Here is a 17,058-nt window from a genome sequence, read left to right as displayed (position 1 = left end):
GACGGACTACGTACAATGTGGGCCCTCTCCAGAAGCTATTTCTCTCCAGGGAGAACTGCCTACCCTGGATTTGGGGAAGGCTGAGGTTCTGAATGACTTCTTTGCCTCGGTCTTCAGTGGCAAACGCTCTGACTGCACCACCCAAGTCTTTGAAGGCAGATGCAGGGATTGTGAGAATGAAGCCCTTGGGCTCACTGTAGGAGAGGATCTGGTTAGAGACCATCTTAAAAACCTGAATGTGCACAAGTCCATGGGTCCTTATGAAATCCATCCCCACGTCATGAAAGAGCTGGCGAATGAAGTTGCTAAGCCACTGTCCATCCTATTTGAAAAATCATGGCAGTCAAGTGAAATTCCTGACGACTGGAAAAAGGGAAATATAACCCCCATTTTCAAGAAGGGGAAAATAGAAAACCCAGGGAACTACGGAGAAGTCAGTCTCACCTCTGTGCCTGGTAAAATCTTGGAGCAGATTCTCCTGGAAGGCATGCTAAGGCACATGAAAAACAACAAGGTGCTTGGTGACAGCCAGCATGGCTTCACTAAGGGGAAATCCTGCCTGACCAATTCGGTGGCCTTCTATGATGGTGCCACAGAACTGATGGACAGCAGCCTTCCAGTATCTGAAGGGGGCATATAGGGATGCTGGGGGTGGACTCTTCATTAGGGACTGTACTGGTAGGACAAGGGGTAATGGGTTAAAACTTAGACAGGGGAAGTTTAGATTGGTTATAAGGAGGAAATTCTTTCCTGTTAGGGTCGTGAGGCACTGGAATGGGTTGTCCAGGGAGGTTGTGAATGCTTCATCCCTGGCAGTGTTCAAGGCCAGGTTGGATGAGGCCTTGGGTAATATGATTTAGGGCGAGGTGTCCCTGCCCATGGCAGGGGGGTTGGAACTTGATGATCTTAAGGTCCTTTCCAACCCTAACTATTCTATGATTTGTTTGTCTTCACCATTTTAGGAAACTGGTCCTGATGGAGATAGCTGTGTGGTGTGCATTGAGCTGTACAAGCCAAATGAAGTAGTGCGTATTCTGACTTGCAAGTAAGTTCTTTTCTAAACTGCCCCTTAATCCAAAATTGGGAAGCATGTTTTTCCTTCTGCTGTATTAACAAAAATGATCAAACTTTAACTGAGCTGTTGCATGACAAGAATTATTGAATTTGACAGTATTTTGAAAACTGGAACTGTCTAAATTCACACTTTCGCATGTGCCCTAATGGCCTATGTTCATAACTTTCCCTATGAGTGCATTGGCAAGTGAAACTTGGCAGAACCACATCCCTCTCCAAGAGTTGCCAGGGCTTTTTACAGATTTATTCCTTTGCTGGTGTATAAGAATATTACCTATAAATTGTAGATAACTGACAAAACTGTCTCTTTTCACTTAGCTTACTGGTTGCGAAGAGGGTCAAGCTCCCACTGAACTTGTTAAACCATGCCAAGTTTTGTATTTCAGAAGAAAACATTTCTATTCTTGTATGCATCATCTGAAATAGAGACCAAAACAGCGCTACAGCAGTTTATTTTTCTAGAACTCTAAACTATTTTATCTCACTGCTGTGCTTCTGTGGAAGGCTGCTATTGTAGCACTAAGACTTTAATTTGATTGCTCCCAAGATGAGCAATGATGTTTTCTCAGGGCTTAAGGAAACTTGTTCTGTGGGATTTCCCACTGTGCCTGCTGACTGGGACTGCTGTGACAAAGCTTCTGAAATCAGCGAGCTGCAATTTGAACTGCACATATTTTGTGTAGGAAGAGGCTTTGTACCCCTTGGGAAAGGTTACAGCAAAGCACTTGGAAAAAGTCTGACATGGGGGAAAAATCAAGTTCTGAAGAATGAAAAAAACTGTAGCTGCTGTTGTGTGTTGAGCAGTGTTATTTGTCAAACACTGTAAAATCTGGGGAGGGGTTACCTTTGTGCCAGGTTACCGTTTTGCACAAGCCTTCTCCGCTCCCAAGCAGTAGGACTTCTAAGCTGTTTTGGTAACACCAGCTTGGCCTGCTAAGTTGTTATGAACAAACTTCCTTGATCTAATCTTGTAGTTTAGGAAACACCAAAACTGAATAAGTTTTCAAGCATGTGTTAATGATTATTCAGTTGTCTGGTTTATTCTCTTGGGTAGTCCTGTTAACAATGAAGTCAGTCCCATAAGTACAGAAGCATTTAGACAGGCTCTAGATACCTTTGGCTGATAGAAGACCTGACTTCTCTATAAACTGACAATCTTCCTATGAACCTGCAAACAAAGCATGACTTACTAGGTTAAGAGGAGAGTAACTTCTTTTGAATGTGTTCTTTATGCTTTGCCTTGAGACTGCCTTTACATACGTTTGTGATGTTTCATTCCTCTTTGGCCCAAATGTAGCTCTTAGGGTTAAGATCACTGCATTTAGTTGATAACCTTCAGAAGTGGTGACCTCTGCCAGTATCAACCATAGTAGATTCTCTCACATGAGTTAAACTGATATTGACCTCTACACTGAGACCCTATTTGTTGAAAGCATTTAGCTCTGTCCGTGAAAGAAACAAGCAGTCAACTGCTCCTGTGAGTCACATCGGTGCTATCTAAGTAGCTGGGGTGTGTGTATTTGTGGAAGGCATTCTTGTCCAGATAGTCAGACTGAGGCATTTATAGTAGCAGAGGTACGCAAGACCAATATCAATTCCAAGTACTCAAAATAGTCACGCATCAAGGAAGTTTCAGATTGTACTCTAGACATTACATTGGTGCAGCTGGAAGGAGGCGCTGGCTATGTGAGCTGAACTGGAGAATGCTAGTATCAGTCTGGGGCGTAGGATACTGAGCACTGGATGTGGTGATTTCTGCACTTGTCTCATAATAGAGTTCTGGTTAATACTGAGCAGTGCCTGTCTGTCTTGCTGTTTCTATTCAGGCTGAGGGAATGAGCAGATTACAGGATTTTAAGCCATTCTCCAAAGTCTGTGGCTTAATTCAGACTCGTAGAATTGTCTTCACAGAAGTGCACATTTGCATCTGTAATGGCTGAACTATATTTACTTCCTTGAGTACACAGCCTGCTAAATATCCACTTAGAATACACAGTGACTGCATAGACAAAGTAAATGTGTGGGAGTACATTTTATCTGATGGCATAACTGTGTGAGATGATTTTGTTCTATATAGGTTTATAGAAACAAGTGCTATTTCATCATCTGCATGACAGAATTTAACCTTAAAGCTAGCACTGAGATGTCACTATTTGTATTGGTTAAATTATCAGCTGGGAATGTATTGTACACAGATTAAAACAAAAGAATAAGAAAAATAAAAGCTTAAGGCTGATGTAGCAAAGACAGTAATGCTGAATTCCAGCAAGTTTAGCAAGCTGAGAGAGAAAAATAATGTAATCCATTCTCAGATGGGTAACAGAATAAATAAATTCTTGGTATTTCTAAATGGGCCTTCATAGCTGCCACATAAGTAGTTTTCCCGGTGTGAAACCTAACTCGTGGTTGCCTTCTTCCACCAGCCATCTCTTCCACAAGAACTGTATTGACCCCTGGCTTCTGGAACACAGGACATGCCCGATGTGCAAGTGTGACATACTCAAAGTTTTGGGTGTTGAGGTAAGCCATGAGACTGTCTTAGTGGCAGATGCTGTTATTAAGCTAGAGTAATAACCACATATGAGCTACTTCATGGTGCTTCTAGAGCACAGGTAGTAAGTACAGGCATTGCCATGTCAGTGTAGAGATGCTATAACTGCTGTGAAGCTTGCAGCTGACTTGGTCCGAGTTGCTATCATCTAAAACCTTTGGCAGCATGTCAACCAAAACCGATTATAACGTGTGACTGAAGAATTAACTCTTGTGCTCGCAGCTAAGGATGTTTCTCTAAGCTTCAGGCAGACTTGGCAACTCAGTCCCTGTAACCAGCCCTTATAAAGTTACTAAGTGCCTGGAGTCCTTGAAAAGTGCATGTGTTGGCATGTATGCCATTCCTGGAGCCACATGATTTCCTAGGATACATAAGGAATTTCTGATGTGTTCTGCAAATGCTAGCTGTGGCAGATACCAGGGGAAGATGTTGCCAATGCCTGGCACTGCCTGGACCAGCTAAATGTATGCCAGGGTTCGCCTGGGGAAGGGAGATCTGCACTGAGTGGAAGGAAGAATCTGTGTTTCCTGGAATTGGCTGAAGAATTCAGAAGCTTCATCTGAACTTCCCACTCAAATAGGCAGTAACTGTTTTTCACCTATGATGCTGGAGGTTAACAACAGAGCTTTCTTCCAATTTTAGTTTTTGTTTTTTTCCCTGGGTGTAAGTTCACTAGGCTCCAGCCGTTACAGGCACTGGTCTCCTGAAAAGATGCAGCCTAAATGTTTTCTCCTTTATTCCACATAGGAGGCTGTAGAAGTGGTTGAGTCTGTGCAAGTCACAGTATCCAGTGAGGGATCAAATGTGTCTTCAGCTGCTGAAGAGGATAATCGTAGTGAAACAGCATCATCTGGATATGCTTCTGTACAAGGAGCAGACGGATCTGTCCTGGAGGAACATGCACCATCAGAAAGTGCGTCTACAGTTTCATCTTTCTTGATAGATTTCATTGCACTTTGTTGCTTATGCCATGAGTTAGGGGTATTTACCTTAACAGCTTGCAGTGCTTAAATATCTTGTTTTTCAGTGTAATAATAATCTTGTCTTTTGTTTTAGCATTTGGCTCTTTAACACCACCTAAATGTAAATTGAAACCTAAGTCTTTGAAAAGAGTAGTTGAAAATCAGAGGCTTACTACTTAAAAGCCAAAGAGATTTTTCTGAAGGTGTCCTTCATCTTGTTGTCTCTTTGGAGATTTCACTGGGATGAGTGAGTGTTGCTTTGTCACCAGATCTGTCCACTTTATTTAATTACATACAGAAAACCTCTGGGGAGTCAGTTCTGCTCTTGCAGATGATGCAAAATAAAGATGAAAAATATTTCAGTTGAATTCCAGATTTTGCCAAGGCTTGAACATCTTTGAGCATTTTTAGAGAATCTTAATTGGAAAAGACTACCAGCTTCTCCACCTACCTTATATTTTTCAATAAGAGCAAACCAATTGAAAATCTTTTTAGTGTTTAACTTTGCCAACACACACTCAGTGTTCTTGTTGATTTTTAAAAATGGAAAAGCTCCAGGTAAACAAATGTAAGTAACTATACTCTGGATTGTGGAATGGCCTTGGGAAGCAGAGTAAGGAACCTTTACAAGATGAAGGGGATGCTCTGAATGTGTCTTAGATTTCCTGGGAGAAGGCTAGCTGATAGGAAAGCATGGGATTTGCTGCCTGCCTCTTTTGGGACACGTTGCTCCAGCAAGTGATGTGTGTATGGGAACGTCCCATTTAGGTACCCTGGTAGCGCAGAAGGCATTTCTTATAAGCTAAACATCAGAAGCTGAAATTGTATCCATATAAGCAACTTGAAGTGATGATGGTTTAGTTATATGGTTCATGCCCTTGTGTATTCTCACGAGGCAAGGACATGCATGTAACATCAGCCTAACAGGTTTAGTCTGTAGGAAGAAGGCCTTCCTCTCTGAATCAGCCTGTGTTCCACAGCTTATCCTGAAACTTGTCTCCAGAAGTTGCTCCTGATGCCTGTCTTCAGCAGCCCTAATGTTGTATGAGAATTGCCTATCTCCTTATAGATGGATTTCATAGCCTCACATGGCCTTCTGCCACTTGAGCACACAACCTAGGCTTGCTCAGCATTACTGAGAAGTGAAGAGCAGAGCAGATACCTCTAGAAATGACTAGTCATGTCAAGAATGGACTCACAAAGTAACGTGGGGTAGCAGAAGAGCAGTAGTTTGAGCATGGCCTTGGACCTCCCACTCTGCAGGAAAAGTGCTGGGAAAAGACCACTGCAGTGGGCTTGTGGAAATAAAGCAAGCATGGTGTGCTTTAAGGTAGTAAAGCTTGTCTGTATCACTTCTTAACTTGTCTTTTCTTGGTTTTATTCTGGACAGATGACAACACGCATCTTGTGAACAATGAATCCCAGCCCCCTGCTGTGAATACCCTTCCACATGCTGACAACCCAAGCTTTGAGGCAGACGAAATACAAGTTCGTGAAGTCAGGTCCTAAGAACATTCCCAGTGACCTGGTGTAAGCTGCAAGGAGCTGCCGATTGCCATTGCATGTGTATGAAACATTGCAAGGCTGTAGCAGGAAAAACATTGCCTTGGCAATGCTGAGATAAAATGGACTTGTTCAAATCATAATTGTATGGTTTGCCGTTCTTAAAACTGTGTCTCCCATGTGGAATTTAGTTTTAGCACTCTTCACATAAAGCCATCTTAAATATAAAGAAAAACATCAGATTTTAACACTAAACAAAAAGTTCTGTCTTCAGCAAAGCTTCTCTTCAGTGTTTGAGTCATTTAAATACGGAGAAACATTCTTTGTCATAGCTGTCTCTCCTGGGAGTTGTTTTGACTTTTTTTTGTTGTTGTTTATTGTTTTAATTCAAGTGGATTTTCATTGTAAACAGATTAATTTTGATCTGGTCTAATACTTACTTACCAGACATGGTTCAGTTAAAGCAACACTGTATTTAATATCTCAGTGCACTAATTTGATAGGAGAAAGTACAAACTAATGCCTGTCAAATGGGATTTTTCCCACAGTGTCTTTGGTTCTCTAGTAAGCCGATTGATTCTCTACCTCTAAACTCCAACCTGCCAACCACGCATTCCTAAAGGAGAAAAAAGAGAGCTGCAAGCTGACAGGCCAAATCTGACTTGCACGATACTGTAAATGGAACAATTGCATGAGTTTTTCAAACCTGTTAATATTAGCCTGAAAGCTCTTCCCTGGCTTTTGGAGTTAGAGCCATCTCTAGCACCAGCAATATGCCAGTGTCCTGGCGCTGTCAGAGCCTGGGATGACTTCAGAAAGACTGAACTAAAGATGAAAAGATAGGTACTTCCCGAAGGACCTGCTGTGTTTTGTTCAGAAAGTGATCCAGCCTCTGAAAAATGCTGGAGTGTTGCTCTGCATTGTCTTGCCTGTGTGCTAAAGCTGCAGCGAGAGCTGATGTCCTGTAAACATACTGGAGAAGTGGTCTGTCATCTGTGGGGAGTTGAACTGGGGTCAAGGAGGAACACTGGGTGCCTCAATAGTAAGTGCAGGGCCTTGCTCAGCGAAGATAACTAAGGACATCTTGTGGATGCACTTTATTTTTTTATCTTTGTATCTATAGCTTATTTCTAATGTTAGCAGAACTTTGTCTTAAAGCCTGCAATGAAGTACTATTGAATCTGGAGGGGAAAAGCAATGCATTTTCTTAGCTGTAGTACAATTAAAATTGTTGTAAATATTTCATGATTTGTATTGAATTTGAATATGAAAATGTAAATAAAACTATATTTTGATGACCCTAACTGCCACTAAATGTTGATTATCAGCTCTTACCTGGCAATAGATGTTGAATTTGCTCTGTCTCACAACCCTAAAACTGAATGAGTCTTGGGCGGCCAAAAGGCAGCAGTGCCTGCTTGAGCTAATTGGAATAAGGAGTGCTAATTATGTGCAGGGTGCTACTGTTACATGGATTGAAATGGTACTGACAAGCTTAAGCCTAGTAGCTGTACTCAAAATCCAAGCAGCTCAGGGTGTGTGCAGTGAGCTGTGCTTGTACCTCTGGGCAGTTCCTCACAGCATGTTCAGCACAAGGTAGTCTTGAATAAACTCTGCAGATCAGGCAGGTTGCACCTCACTTCTCTGCCAGGTTGCTCAGTGTCCCTCCCTTACTCAAAGGTTTATGCTTGTGTTGTAAGGCAATATGTTTTAAAAACAATTAAATGCCCTTTGTACTGAAATATACTTTTAGATGTAGCAAAAACCTGTGACTCCCCTTGGCCAGTTTTGTAGTAGTTATCTGGTGCTTCTTTTTAGCTAAATTCCAGGTCTAGTCTAGGAAACACTGGTTGGTTGTGGGCTCAAAATCTAAAGCTGAGTACCAATCAGACCACTCGAAACTGTATTTTTGCTCTGATCACCCTTCTGTGTGCATCTGAAGTGCAGAGCAGAGAAAGGAATCAGCTAAGCAGTAAACAGGCAGCACCTGAACACTTAATTTCATTCACATTTCAAAATATTTTACAAACTTATTGCAGTGTGTAAGCTGTAATGTACTAGAATTTCATGCTGTTACACTGAAAATGAAATCATCTGCCAGTATTCTGTTTAATAGGAATAAGATTTGACTTTCAGAAAAAGGTAGGGCACGTGTGTGTGTGATTCAGATCAATTCAATACTTTGAAAGGCACTTTGGCTTTTTGTTTTGTTCCAATCTATGCATTTAGGCTGCTTTGTTTATAGGATTCATGCATTTCTACTTACTGTCTTTTAAGAGCAATAAATCTGCCTTTTTTCCAGTACTCATATTTTGAAGGGTAAGGTGGATACCCAGAATTTTCTCAAGGAATTCACTAGTGGAGTACTGTGGAATGCAGCATTTCATGTCAATACTCAGTGCTACAGGATTAGATGTGTACGTGTTCTGTCAAGATGTGGACTTTCTTGGAGTCCAGTGCACTTACACTGATCTTTGGGAAGGTTTTAGGATTCTTGTATCAAATGTGAAGTACTACTAAGGGAATAAATGCAACATTTGTACCTGAACAGCATTTGAGCTACTGCTAGGCCGAAGAAAGTAATGCTTCTCTGCTTTTGCAGCTGTGTATGACCCTCTGCAAGGGTTTTGATTAAAAATGAAAGTGTGCAACTTTCATGCATGGAGTCTGTGATACTGAACTTGGGGCTTGCTGTCTAACTTTGGGGAAAAACAGCCACTGTCTTATTTCACTGAACTCTGCTGGGGATTTCACCTTTGAGAACGTCGTGACAATTTTACCTACTTTAAAGAAATTTCAAAGCTCCACTCACACTTTGTATTTCCAAGTTTCCATGGATAGCAGCTGTCTGCAGCTGACCCTGCTTAGAGCGCTATGGCATGATAGACTTTTTTCTCTAAGCAAGAGGCAAACAGAAATGTGCCTGGAGATCAGGTTGTTCCATGCAAACTTGCTGTTATTGTGCAATAGATGGAGTTTGCTATATATACACTGTAAGACACTGGAAATTAGGTGCCCATGAGTGACAACAGTTTCTCAAATGTGTGCCTTTTGGCTCTGTTGAGTCACACAGATGCGTCAGTTATTCTGCCCTAAAGAGAAAGCAGAATAGGCTCCAGCATCATCTCCAAGTGTTTACTCACTGCTGTCATTTCTTTCTCCCCCAGCAAAGCTCTAATCTAAACACTTCACTCAAATGCTTGCATGTTCTCCAAGGGGGGACTAGGAAAGATTTGTTTTATCCCCGTAGGAGGGGAAGCCTTGTCACCTGATGCTGGATTGCTGTGCTTTCTTGTTAACCAGGCGTTACAGCAGTGGGATTTTATTTTAAGTCCCAAACCATAATAATGCCATTTTCTCATATTGGAAAAATATGAGAAAAATGTTCAGGTGTTCCTCTAGAAATGTAGTTACAGCTGCGATTTTTGCTCAAGGGAAAAGCAGAACTTGTTATGAGAGGCTGCAAACATATAAATGCAGTTGGAGTCAAATGGGCAGTTGGACTCTTCCCATACAATGGAAGTATGTCTGTCTCAATCTTTACATGGAAAGATCTGCACTTGTCAAATGACCTAACAGTTGGGACAAAATAAATATACGCATCTACCTTGGCTGTGTGATTTAACGTAGTATCATTCTGTGTTTAACAGACACCAGCTCAGAAGGTAGCCCTGCCTTTTCAGCCAGGTTTAGACTGATGTTTTTCCTGTGCAGATTTGGATAGAGTTCCACTCACACAGGACTGTAATGGCTGGTGTTTTGGAATAGATGAAAGAAAATCTCCTGGCTTTGGCAATTTAATTTTGACCCTAAGGGAAACTTAAAACCAAACTGCAGTGTTCACCTACTGTGAATTAACAGCTATGTAATTCTCTACACTGGTTTTCAACTGTTGGTTGTGTAGACTGAAGCCAAAATTTACTTATCTAGCTATTTATTTATATAATCTTGGCTACTGTTACTTGCGGGATGTAATTTACCGTTTCTAGGAGGTCTTAATACAGTGACAGAAAAATTCCACAGCACTAAATGGATGCTGTAAAATGCATTGATTAGACTGTAGGATGATTTTGCACTGATTAAGAAAGAGTTTAAGTGCCTACAAATAAATTCCTCCAAGCTGATAGCAGGGCACTCTTTGGATTTTAGTAGTATTTGGTTAAAAATGCAGGGCCTGAGGGTATTGGAAAAAAGACGTTCAAGACCTTGAACCAAGGGAGAGGAAAACAAATGAGGCATTTTCCAAGCAGTATCATTTTACTGTTAGATTTTTATCCAGTTACAGAAGTTTAAATCTTTACATAAGAAAGCAACATGTGTTCTAACACGTCCAGTATGTGTGAGACGCCAAAAGCCAAGCTCTGGGTTGGAAATGCCAAGGGCATCTTTCCTTACAATTAGCATCAGAATTAGAAGACCTGTGTTAGATCCTTAATAGATATTTCCTATATCCAAGGGCATGGCTAATTGGGAAAAATTAAATGGTAAACTCTCTCTCTGGGAACACTCTTGTAAAAGCAGCATCCATGCAAGAATTGCTCTCAGTTCAGCTGCTAAATCTCCATGAACCTGCTGAGGTCTGTTACTCTGAGTCACTTTAGGTGGAAGGAATGAAAACACTGCCCCATAAAGAACAATGCACTACTGTATCTATTTGCTGTTTGCCTTGTCTCTAATATTAAAGTTTTATCTGGGTTAGCTACTGCATGTTGGCTAACGCAGTAACTTGTAATTCATTTTCATTCATTTTCCCTTTCTAGTAAAGTCAGATTGCAAATAATCTTGAATAGCTGTCACTGAGGACAAATGCCAAAGATCTTGCAAACAAACCATGAAAACAGTGGGACCATCAGCCAAGCTGCTCTTAAGAGTAACCAGAGTGTCTAACTCTACTCCAAATTAGCACTGGATAGTGTTGGGTGATGGAAGCAATGAGGCAGATCATATTTTTATGATGTTAAATGTAAATAGGCAACGGTGACCATATGTCTGCTTCTGCAGCTAGTGAGACCACTCATCTGCTCCTGGTGTGGCCTGTGTGTGGTGTGCTGGGCCCAGTGAAGTGGAGGTGCTGGTCATGGTTTCCTTCCTCGTGTGGCAGGTTTTCCCTGAATTGTTTTCTGCACCAGGCTCCTGCTGCAGCAGCAGGCTTAGTGCTGACAGGAGTGCAAACATAAACCCCGAAGTTCTCGGCTAATTGAACTGTTTTGGTCTAAAACTTAAAATGGGACGGCTCCCTGTGGCCGTGAAGACAAAAAAAAGCGTCCATCTGCTTTATGAAGGCATTTTAGGGACGCACTAGAGGCTTCTCAGAGGCCCGAGTGTGCTGCGGCCCCGGACAGATATAGCAGAGTTGCCCCAGCCTGCGGAGCAGGAGCAGACACAACTCTGACCGCCTCCCAGAGCGCGGCCGACCCCCGGAGTCTGTCACAGGCTTCTCCGCGCCCCCAAACTCAGCTGCTCGGGGCGTCCGGACACGGGCTGCCACATGGGCAAGGGCCGGGCAGCTGCGCAAGGTCCGACGGGAGCTGTAGTCCTGAGGCAGCGGCACTGAGCGGCTAGTCGGCGGTAAGGACTTCAGCTCCCAGCATGCCTCGGGGCAGGGCGCCCCTTCCGTGGTCCTCCCGCCGGCGGCGGGGCTTGACCGCCGGGCTGTGTGCGTGGAGCAGGAGGCAGGGCAGCGCGGCGGGCATGGGCGGCGGCAGCGGCGGCAGCGGCGGCATCGGCGGCGGGGAGTAAGGCGGCCGCCACGATGTGGCTGAAGCCTGAGGAGGTGCTGCTGAAAAATGCCCTCAAGCTGTGGGTGCAGGAGCGCTCCAACCAATACTTCGTGCTGCAGAGGCGGCGGGGCTACGGCGAGGAGGGCGGAGGCGGGCTGGCAGGTACTGCCCCCCCCGGGGCCAGGGCACAGTCCCCGCTCGGCTCAGGGGCGGGGCCGCCTCAGGCCCGGGCTGTCAGGGGCGCACGAGAGAAGGGGCCGGAGGAGAGGCTGAAAGGGGGACGGTGGCTGATTACTGCTCCTGGGATCCTCGGTCCAGATGGGGAGGGAGAGAGGGGGAGGCCTGCCCGAGTTTTGGAGCGTTGACCTTCATGGGGTTTCTCATGTGGTTCTCCTCTTCCACTCACCCCCCGTTTTTCTTGCATGGGAGAGACATTTCAAGACATCCCACTGGGCAAAAGGAAGGGTCGATTAAGTTTCCATCACACTCCCTGTGGGACGGGGCCTGCTGGTGTTTCTGGGTGCAGAAGATCTTGGATGTACATCCTGGCAGGGCTGGCTGCTGCCTTTGGGTGGAACTGAGATCAGTGCAGCCCAACACTTGATTCTAGCTTAACAGCCCTTTGCACCAAGGGACACTTGGCAGGGTTAGATTTGCAGCTTGTTGGAAGAGGACACATGGAAGAAATGATGTGTCTGTCTTACTTTGGCAAGATGCTCATTCCACGTCCCTTTTCCTGCATTCATCTGTGGCTGGTTGAAATGAGCTCCTGCTCAGGCATTTCTGGTTGGTTATTTTAGTAACAAGCATATGATTTGATGGAGCTTGTCAGGAGAGGTGGGTCAGGAAAGTGACAGGGCACTGACCACTGTATAATAAACTTTATTTCATGAGAACTTAAAGGTACGGAGCTGAGTATCTATTTTTAATTCTTGTCTGCCTATATGATTGTGCACTGCAGGGACCTGACCTACCACTGAGACCTCTGTTGTGGTAGCTATTCAGATGAGAACTGACTCCTTCATAGTCTGGTGGTATCTGTCATTGACCCTGTCAAGGAGAAATGCTACAGGGAAGCAAAGTTATTTCTGGATGGAATATGATTCTGGAGTGTTTTGCATCAGTTGCATCTCTTTGGGTTTTCAAGGCTCTCTCTAGTTGCATCATCATAAATCAAGCTGTGTTAAGCATGAGGCATAATTATCTTGTTGAAACACTTATCCGTTCTACTGAATGAAAACACAAAGTCCCAGTTTTTGGGTGATGAATTTCAGATGTAGAAATATCCCTCCCAGCTGGAGGTGGGGCTTTCTTGACATACGAACCACTTGGAGGGCACAAGTTAAGTGTAAAAAGAAGGCATCATAAAATCCCAGATTCTCTTTTAGGCATATCATACTATTATAGATAGATAATGCTAGGCTTCATCTTGGAAGCAAGGGCGATATTTCGCAACCTTGGAAGTCTAGGTGGGCCAGTCTCTGGCCTGGTATCTTTGTAAGCCAGGGAAGCTGAACTGGTATGAAGGTTGTCTGTGATGAAATTCATGTAAGAACTATGACTGAAGTGAAAGAATGAGACCTACAATTAGGTATTTATTTAAAAACATCCTCCTAGGCTTACAGCTGAATAGATAGCTGGGCCCTCCTAGTGCCCTTTGGTTTTTGTTGAAGGTGAGGCTTCTATCACTAGTCTTTTGTCCTTGATGGCATTTGACATCATGGAAAACCACAAATGGGATGGTTCCTGTAGTATGCTTTTTTAATGTGTCATGATACATTTTATTTCTGTAGCTTTTCTCATAATGATAGATTCATACAGATTTCATCTGTACAAGTTATGTTTTTCACTGGACAGAAGCAAGAAGAGTGAGATGTTACTGGATTAAAATTGTAATTAAGAAAGATTAACAAGGAAATTGGAAATAATGCAGTTACATTTGTGTTTGCAGGTTTGGAAATATTCAAACCCTCTAGGTACAAGCAAGCATAATTTGCTATGTGTGATTTAAATTTTATGTTGCTATGTGTCACTCAAGAAAATTAGTGCTTGCTTTAGAAGAAAATCCAGTGAGCAGCTATTCTCTTATGAGGTCATCACAAACATGCCAAGTAAAATCTTACTCTCCTGAACAGCATTTTTCAGCTGGTGAGGTGAGGCTGGAGGTAACTGGCAGCATTGTGGGACTGGGGAGGTACCAGTGAAAGAGGCACATAGCAGTGTAAGACTAAGTCTTCAGGGAAGGGAGGAACAATGCCTCAGGACAGGAGCTGGAAGATGAGCAGTGCTTCAGGGTTTGAATAGCAGTAAAGCTGAGGAAGCAGTTAGCAAAGGATTCTCCGGAATAGATGAGTACACTCGGTTGGGCTCCTTTAAGCTGGATAGACATTAAGGAGGGGAGATGTGCATTCCGAGAAGCAGACAATAGCTGGAGAAGTTGCAGACCAAGGGTTAAAAATAGATGACATCAGAGAAACTTCCCTGAAGGAAGACTGGGTATTCTGGTGCTGTCCTTCTGTTTAGACAGAAGGCTGCAGTTGCATTTGTTTGTATGACCTCTCTGGACTGACTGTTACAGCATGACCAATTTGTGATCTGTGCATGATACAGTTTGCTCCTATAGCTTGTGTCCACAGACAAGCATAGTTCTGAGTTGGCCAGCGTAGATGAAAATGGACAGAAATACATTGTGTTGGTTTTGCTTAGCCTTGGCTCTTTTCCTGCAGGTGTGTGCCTGCTTAGCTTTACGTGGATGCAGGTGCCGTAACCAAGGTCTAGTGAGATTAGGCATGTTAGTCACAAGGATGTTGCTTCAGTGATAGTTTAGACAGGACTTTGGCTAGGAGGTGGGTATTCTGGGAGTAGTTATATGTATTTGATGTCATAAAATGCCAATTGTTCACTGAAATTCAATCAAAATGCTTAATTTCTGCTTCTGTTGTTACAATTTGTCTCTTTCTGCTTGAGAAATTGAAGTAAAGTACAACTGTGAGAAGAGGAAAACTTTAAATGAAATGCATGGCTGGAGCTAGTCTTCCCTGCCTGTTGCATATACTGCACTTGGAAAGGTAGGGAAAAACCCTGACTCTTAAAGTCCTGGATTTCCTGTGGCAGCTATTGCTTATAATTTTCCCTTCTTTTAAGGATATCTTTATTGCCACAGATAGGCCAGATAGATTGACACATAAGGGCTTGGATACACACCTAAGTTTAATGAGTTACTGCTGTTTTACCGGAGTCATAACCACCGACCATAATGTACTTGAGTTGCTGTAAATGGATATTAAATCTTTTATTCACTGAAAGCTTAGTTAACCTGTTTTACATCTCTGTTGACTAAGAACATTTGCATCTCAGCCCATGCTCAGTATTCATTAATCTGAGGTTTCTTAGTCATGAGATCAAGTTCACTTAGGAAATAAAATTAAGAAAAAAATCCAAACACCACACTTCTGTGCTTAATTTGAGGAAGCAGAAAAACAGGGTCTTACTCAAAAGTTAGCATGTGTGTGTTTTAAATCAAATACACAGAGACAATGGCTTTTCTTGGTTTATATGGTATGTATTTGTATCTTAGTTTGTCTAGTTAAAACTGGATCCAAATGCTCTGTAAAACTATTTGCTGTTATGGGAGGAAGCTTTATCCTGTCTCTGTGAATAAATATTTGCTGTGGTAGGGACTTACAGTTTTGGCCTACTGCAGTGTTGTAATTTGGCAACAGTTCACTCTGATGTGTGTTTCTCCCCTGATTCTGTATCCTGTGCCAGAGAAGCCTTTGTGGAAGTTACATAGCATCTGCTGTGTTACTCTGGTAGATTTGGTTTCAACTGACCGGCATCTTTTGATCTTTCTTTTAAAGGTTTTGATGAAATTACAGACCATTTCAGTTGTAGCTGGGATACTTGAATTTGTCTTTGCTTAATTATACAGTGGGTTTTGGTTTTGCAGTAAATCTGTACATTTCCCGTGCTATTCCTATTGGTTATATTCCTTGCAAGAATCACATTGCCTTCAAGATTTATTTTTCTTTTTAATTCATGCTTTATTAACAGGTTGACTTAATGGTACAAAACCCCCTAAACAATCACTTGAAGTTCATGATTTTTATTCTTCATATTTGTATTTCTTCAAACCTAAACATTTTAGTTGCCATGACCTAGCTATTAAAAGCCTCTCTTAAGGTTGCTGTATGCTTTCTTGCTGTGAGATGTCCTCTGTAGGATTCTATGGAGTCTTTTCATGTACCTAAACAGAAAGCTTATTAGAATGCCTATAAATGGTTTTAGCTCTTTACCCCACACTGGAGCAGTGTGTTCCTGAGGAACTGCACACTATGGGAGGGACCCACGCTGGAGCCGTTCATGAGCTACAGCCTGCAGGAAGGGCTCTTGCTGGAGAAGTTCATGGAGGACTCTCCTGTGGGATGGACACCATGCTGGAGCAGGGGAAGAGTGTGCGAAGTCCTCCCCTGAGGAGGAAGGAGGAGCAGAAACAAGGTGTGAGGAATTGACTGCAACCCCACAGTGTCTCACTGTGCTGATGGAGGGGAGGAGGTAGAGAAAATTGCCAGTGAAGTTGAGCCTGGGAAGAAGAGAGGGGTGAGGAGAAGGGTTTTTCAGATTTGGCTTTATTTCTCATTATCCTACTCTGATTTGACTGGCAATAAATTAATTTTCAGTTCCCCAAGCTGAGTCTGTTTTGCCTGTGACAGTAATTGGTGAGTGATCTCTCCCTGTTCTTATCTGAACACACAGGCCTTTCCTTATATTCCTTCCCCGCCCTGGTCCAGCTGAGGAGGGGAGTGATAGAGCAGCTCAGTAAGCTTGTCCAGCCAAGGTCAACCCACCACAGCTATCTGTCACACTTACTTAGTTTACAGTATTTTTCCCCTTTTGGTTCTGCTCTGATTAGCCTTTGAATTCTTCAGGTTGTAGAAGTGAGCAGTTGCCGAAATGAAGCTGTGTTGTCGCCACTCGGGGAAAGCTTTTACAATACTTTCAAACAGCTCCTTTTTATGATGGTGTAAATAAACTAAAAGCGAGAACTCAAGTACACATCAAAGTGTTTCCAAAATCCATAGTGTAATGGGGCTAACCAGTGTTGTGCTAACAGAACATTTTGGTTTGCAAGGAACTGTTACAGTCCTATAAATATTTTATGTCCCTTAACACTTCTAATGTAGCAAATCAGGTGGCTGTCTGATCCAGTTTTAATATAATTCATTATTGACCTCAAAGGCACTATTAT

General features: G+C 42.8%; 2 protein-coding genes across 7 annotated transcripts in view; both read left to right on the top strand.

Moving 5' to 3' along the window:
* Nucleotides 1-7,394, top strand: part of RNF128 (ring finger protein 128) — a 39,263-nt gene extending 31,869 nt beyond the window's left edge. For both annotated transcript variants that reach the window (XM_061358004.1, XM_061358003.1), the window contains exons 4-7: nucleotides 963-1,045; nucleotides 3,498-3,594; nucleotides 4,373-4,538; nucleotides 5,978-7,394. In XM_061358004.1, the coding sequence (XP_061213988.1) occupies nucleotides 963-1,045; nucleotides 3,498-3,594; nucleotides 4,373-4,538; nucleotides 5,978-6,096 (465 nt within the window). In that variant the 3' untranslated portion in view covers nucleotides 6,097-7,394. The remainder of the gene's footprint in view (nucleotides 1-962; nucleotides 1,046-3,497; nucleotides 3,595-4,372; nucleotides 4,539-5,977) is intronic.
* A 4,311-nt stretch (nucleotides 7,395-11,705) lies between these two features.
* TBC1D8B (TBC1 domain family member 8B) overlaps nucleotides 11,706-17,058 on the top strand; it is a 33,868-nt gene continuing 28,515 nt past the window's right edge. For 2 of the 5 annotated variants that reach the window (XM_061357979.1, XM_061357978.1), the window contains exon 1: nucleotides 11,708-11,972. In XM_061357979.1, coding sequence (XP_061213963.1) covers nucleotides 11,843-11,972 — 130 coding nt within the window. In that variant the 5' untranslated portion in view covers nucleotides 11,708-11,842. Of the gene's footprint in view, nucleotides 11,973-17,058 lie in introns of all 5 variants that reach the window. The other 3 variants (XR_009726226.1, XM_061357982.1, XM_061357980.1) reach the window with 3 other exon arrangements.

Source organism: Neopsephotus bourkii, unplaced genomic scaffold (assembly GCF_033783945.1).
Source record: "Neopsephotus bourkii isolate Nb327-2 ecotype Australia unplaced genomic scaffold, CSIRO-AGI_Nbou_v1 NB_936, whole genome shotgun sequence".
In the NCBI taxonomy this organism is placed as follows: domain Eukaryota; kingdom Metazoa; phylum Chordata; class Aves; order Psittaciformes; family Psittacidae; genus Neopsephotus; species Neopsephotus bourkii.
This window is presented reverse-complemented; position numbering and strand designations above follow the sequence as displayed.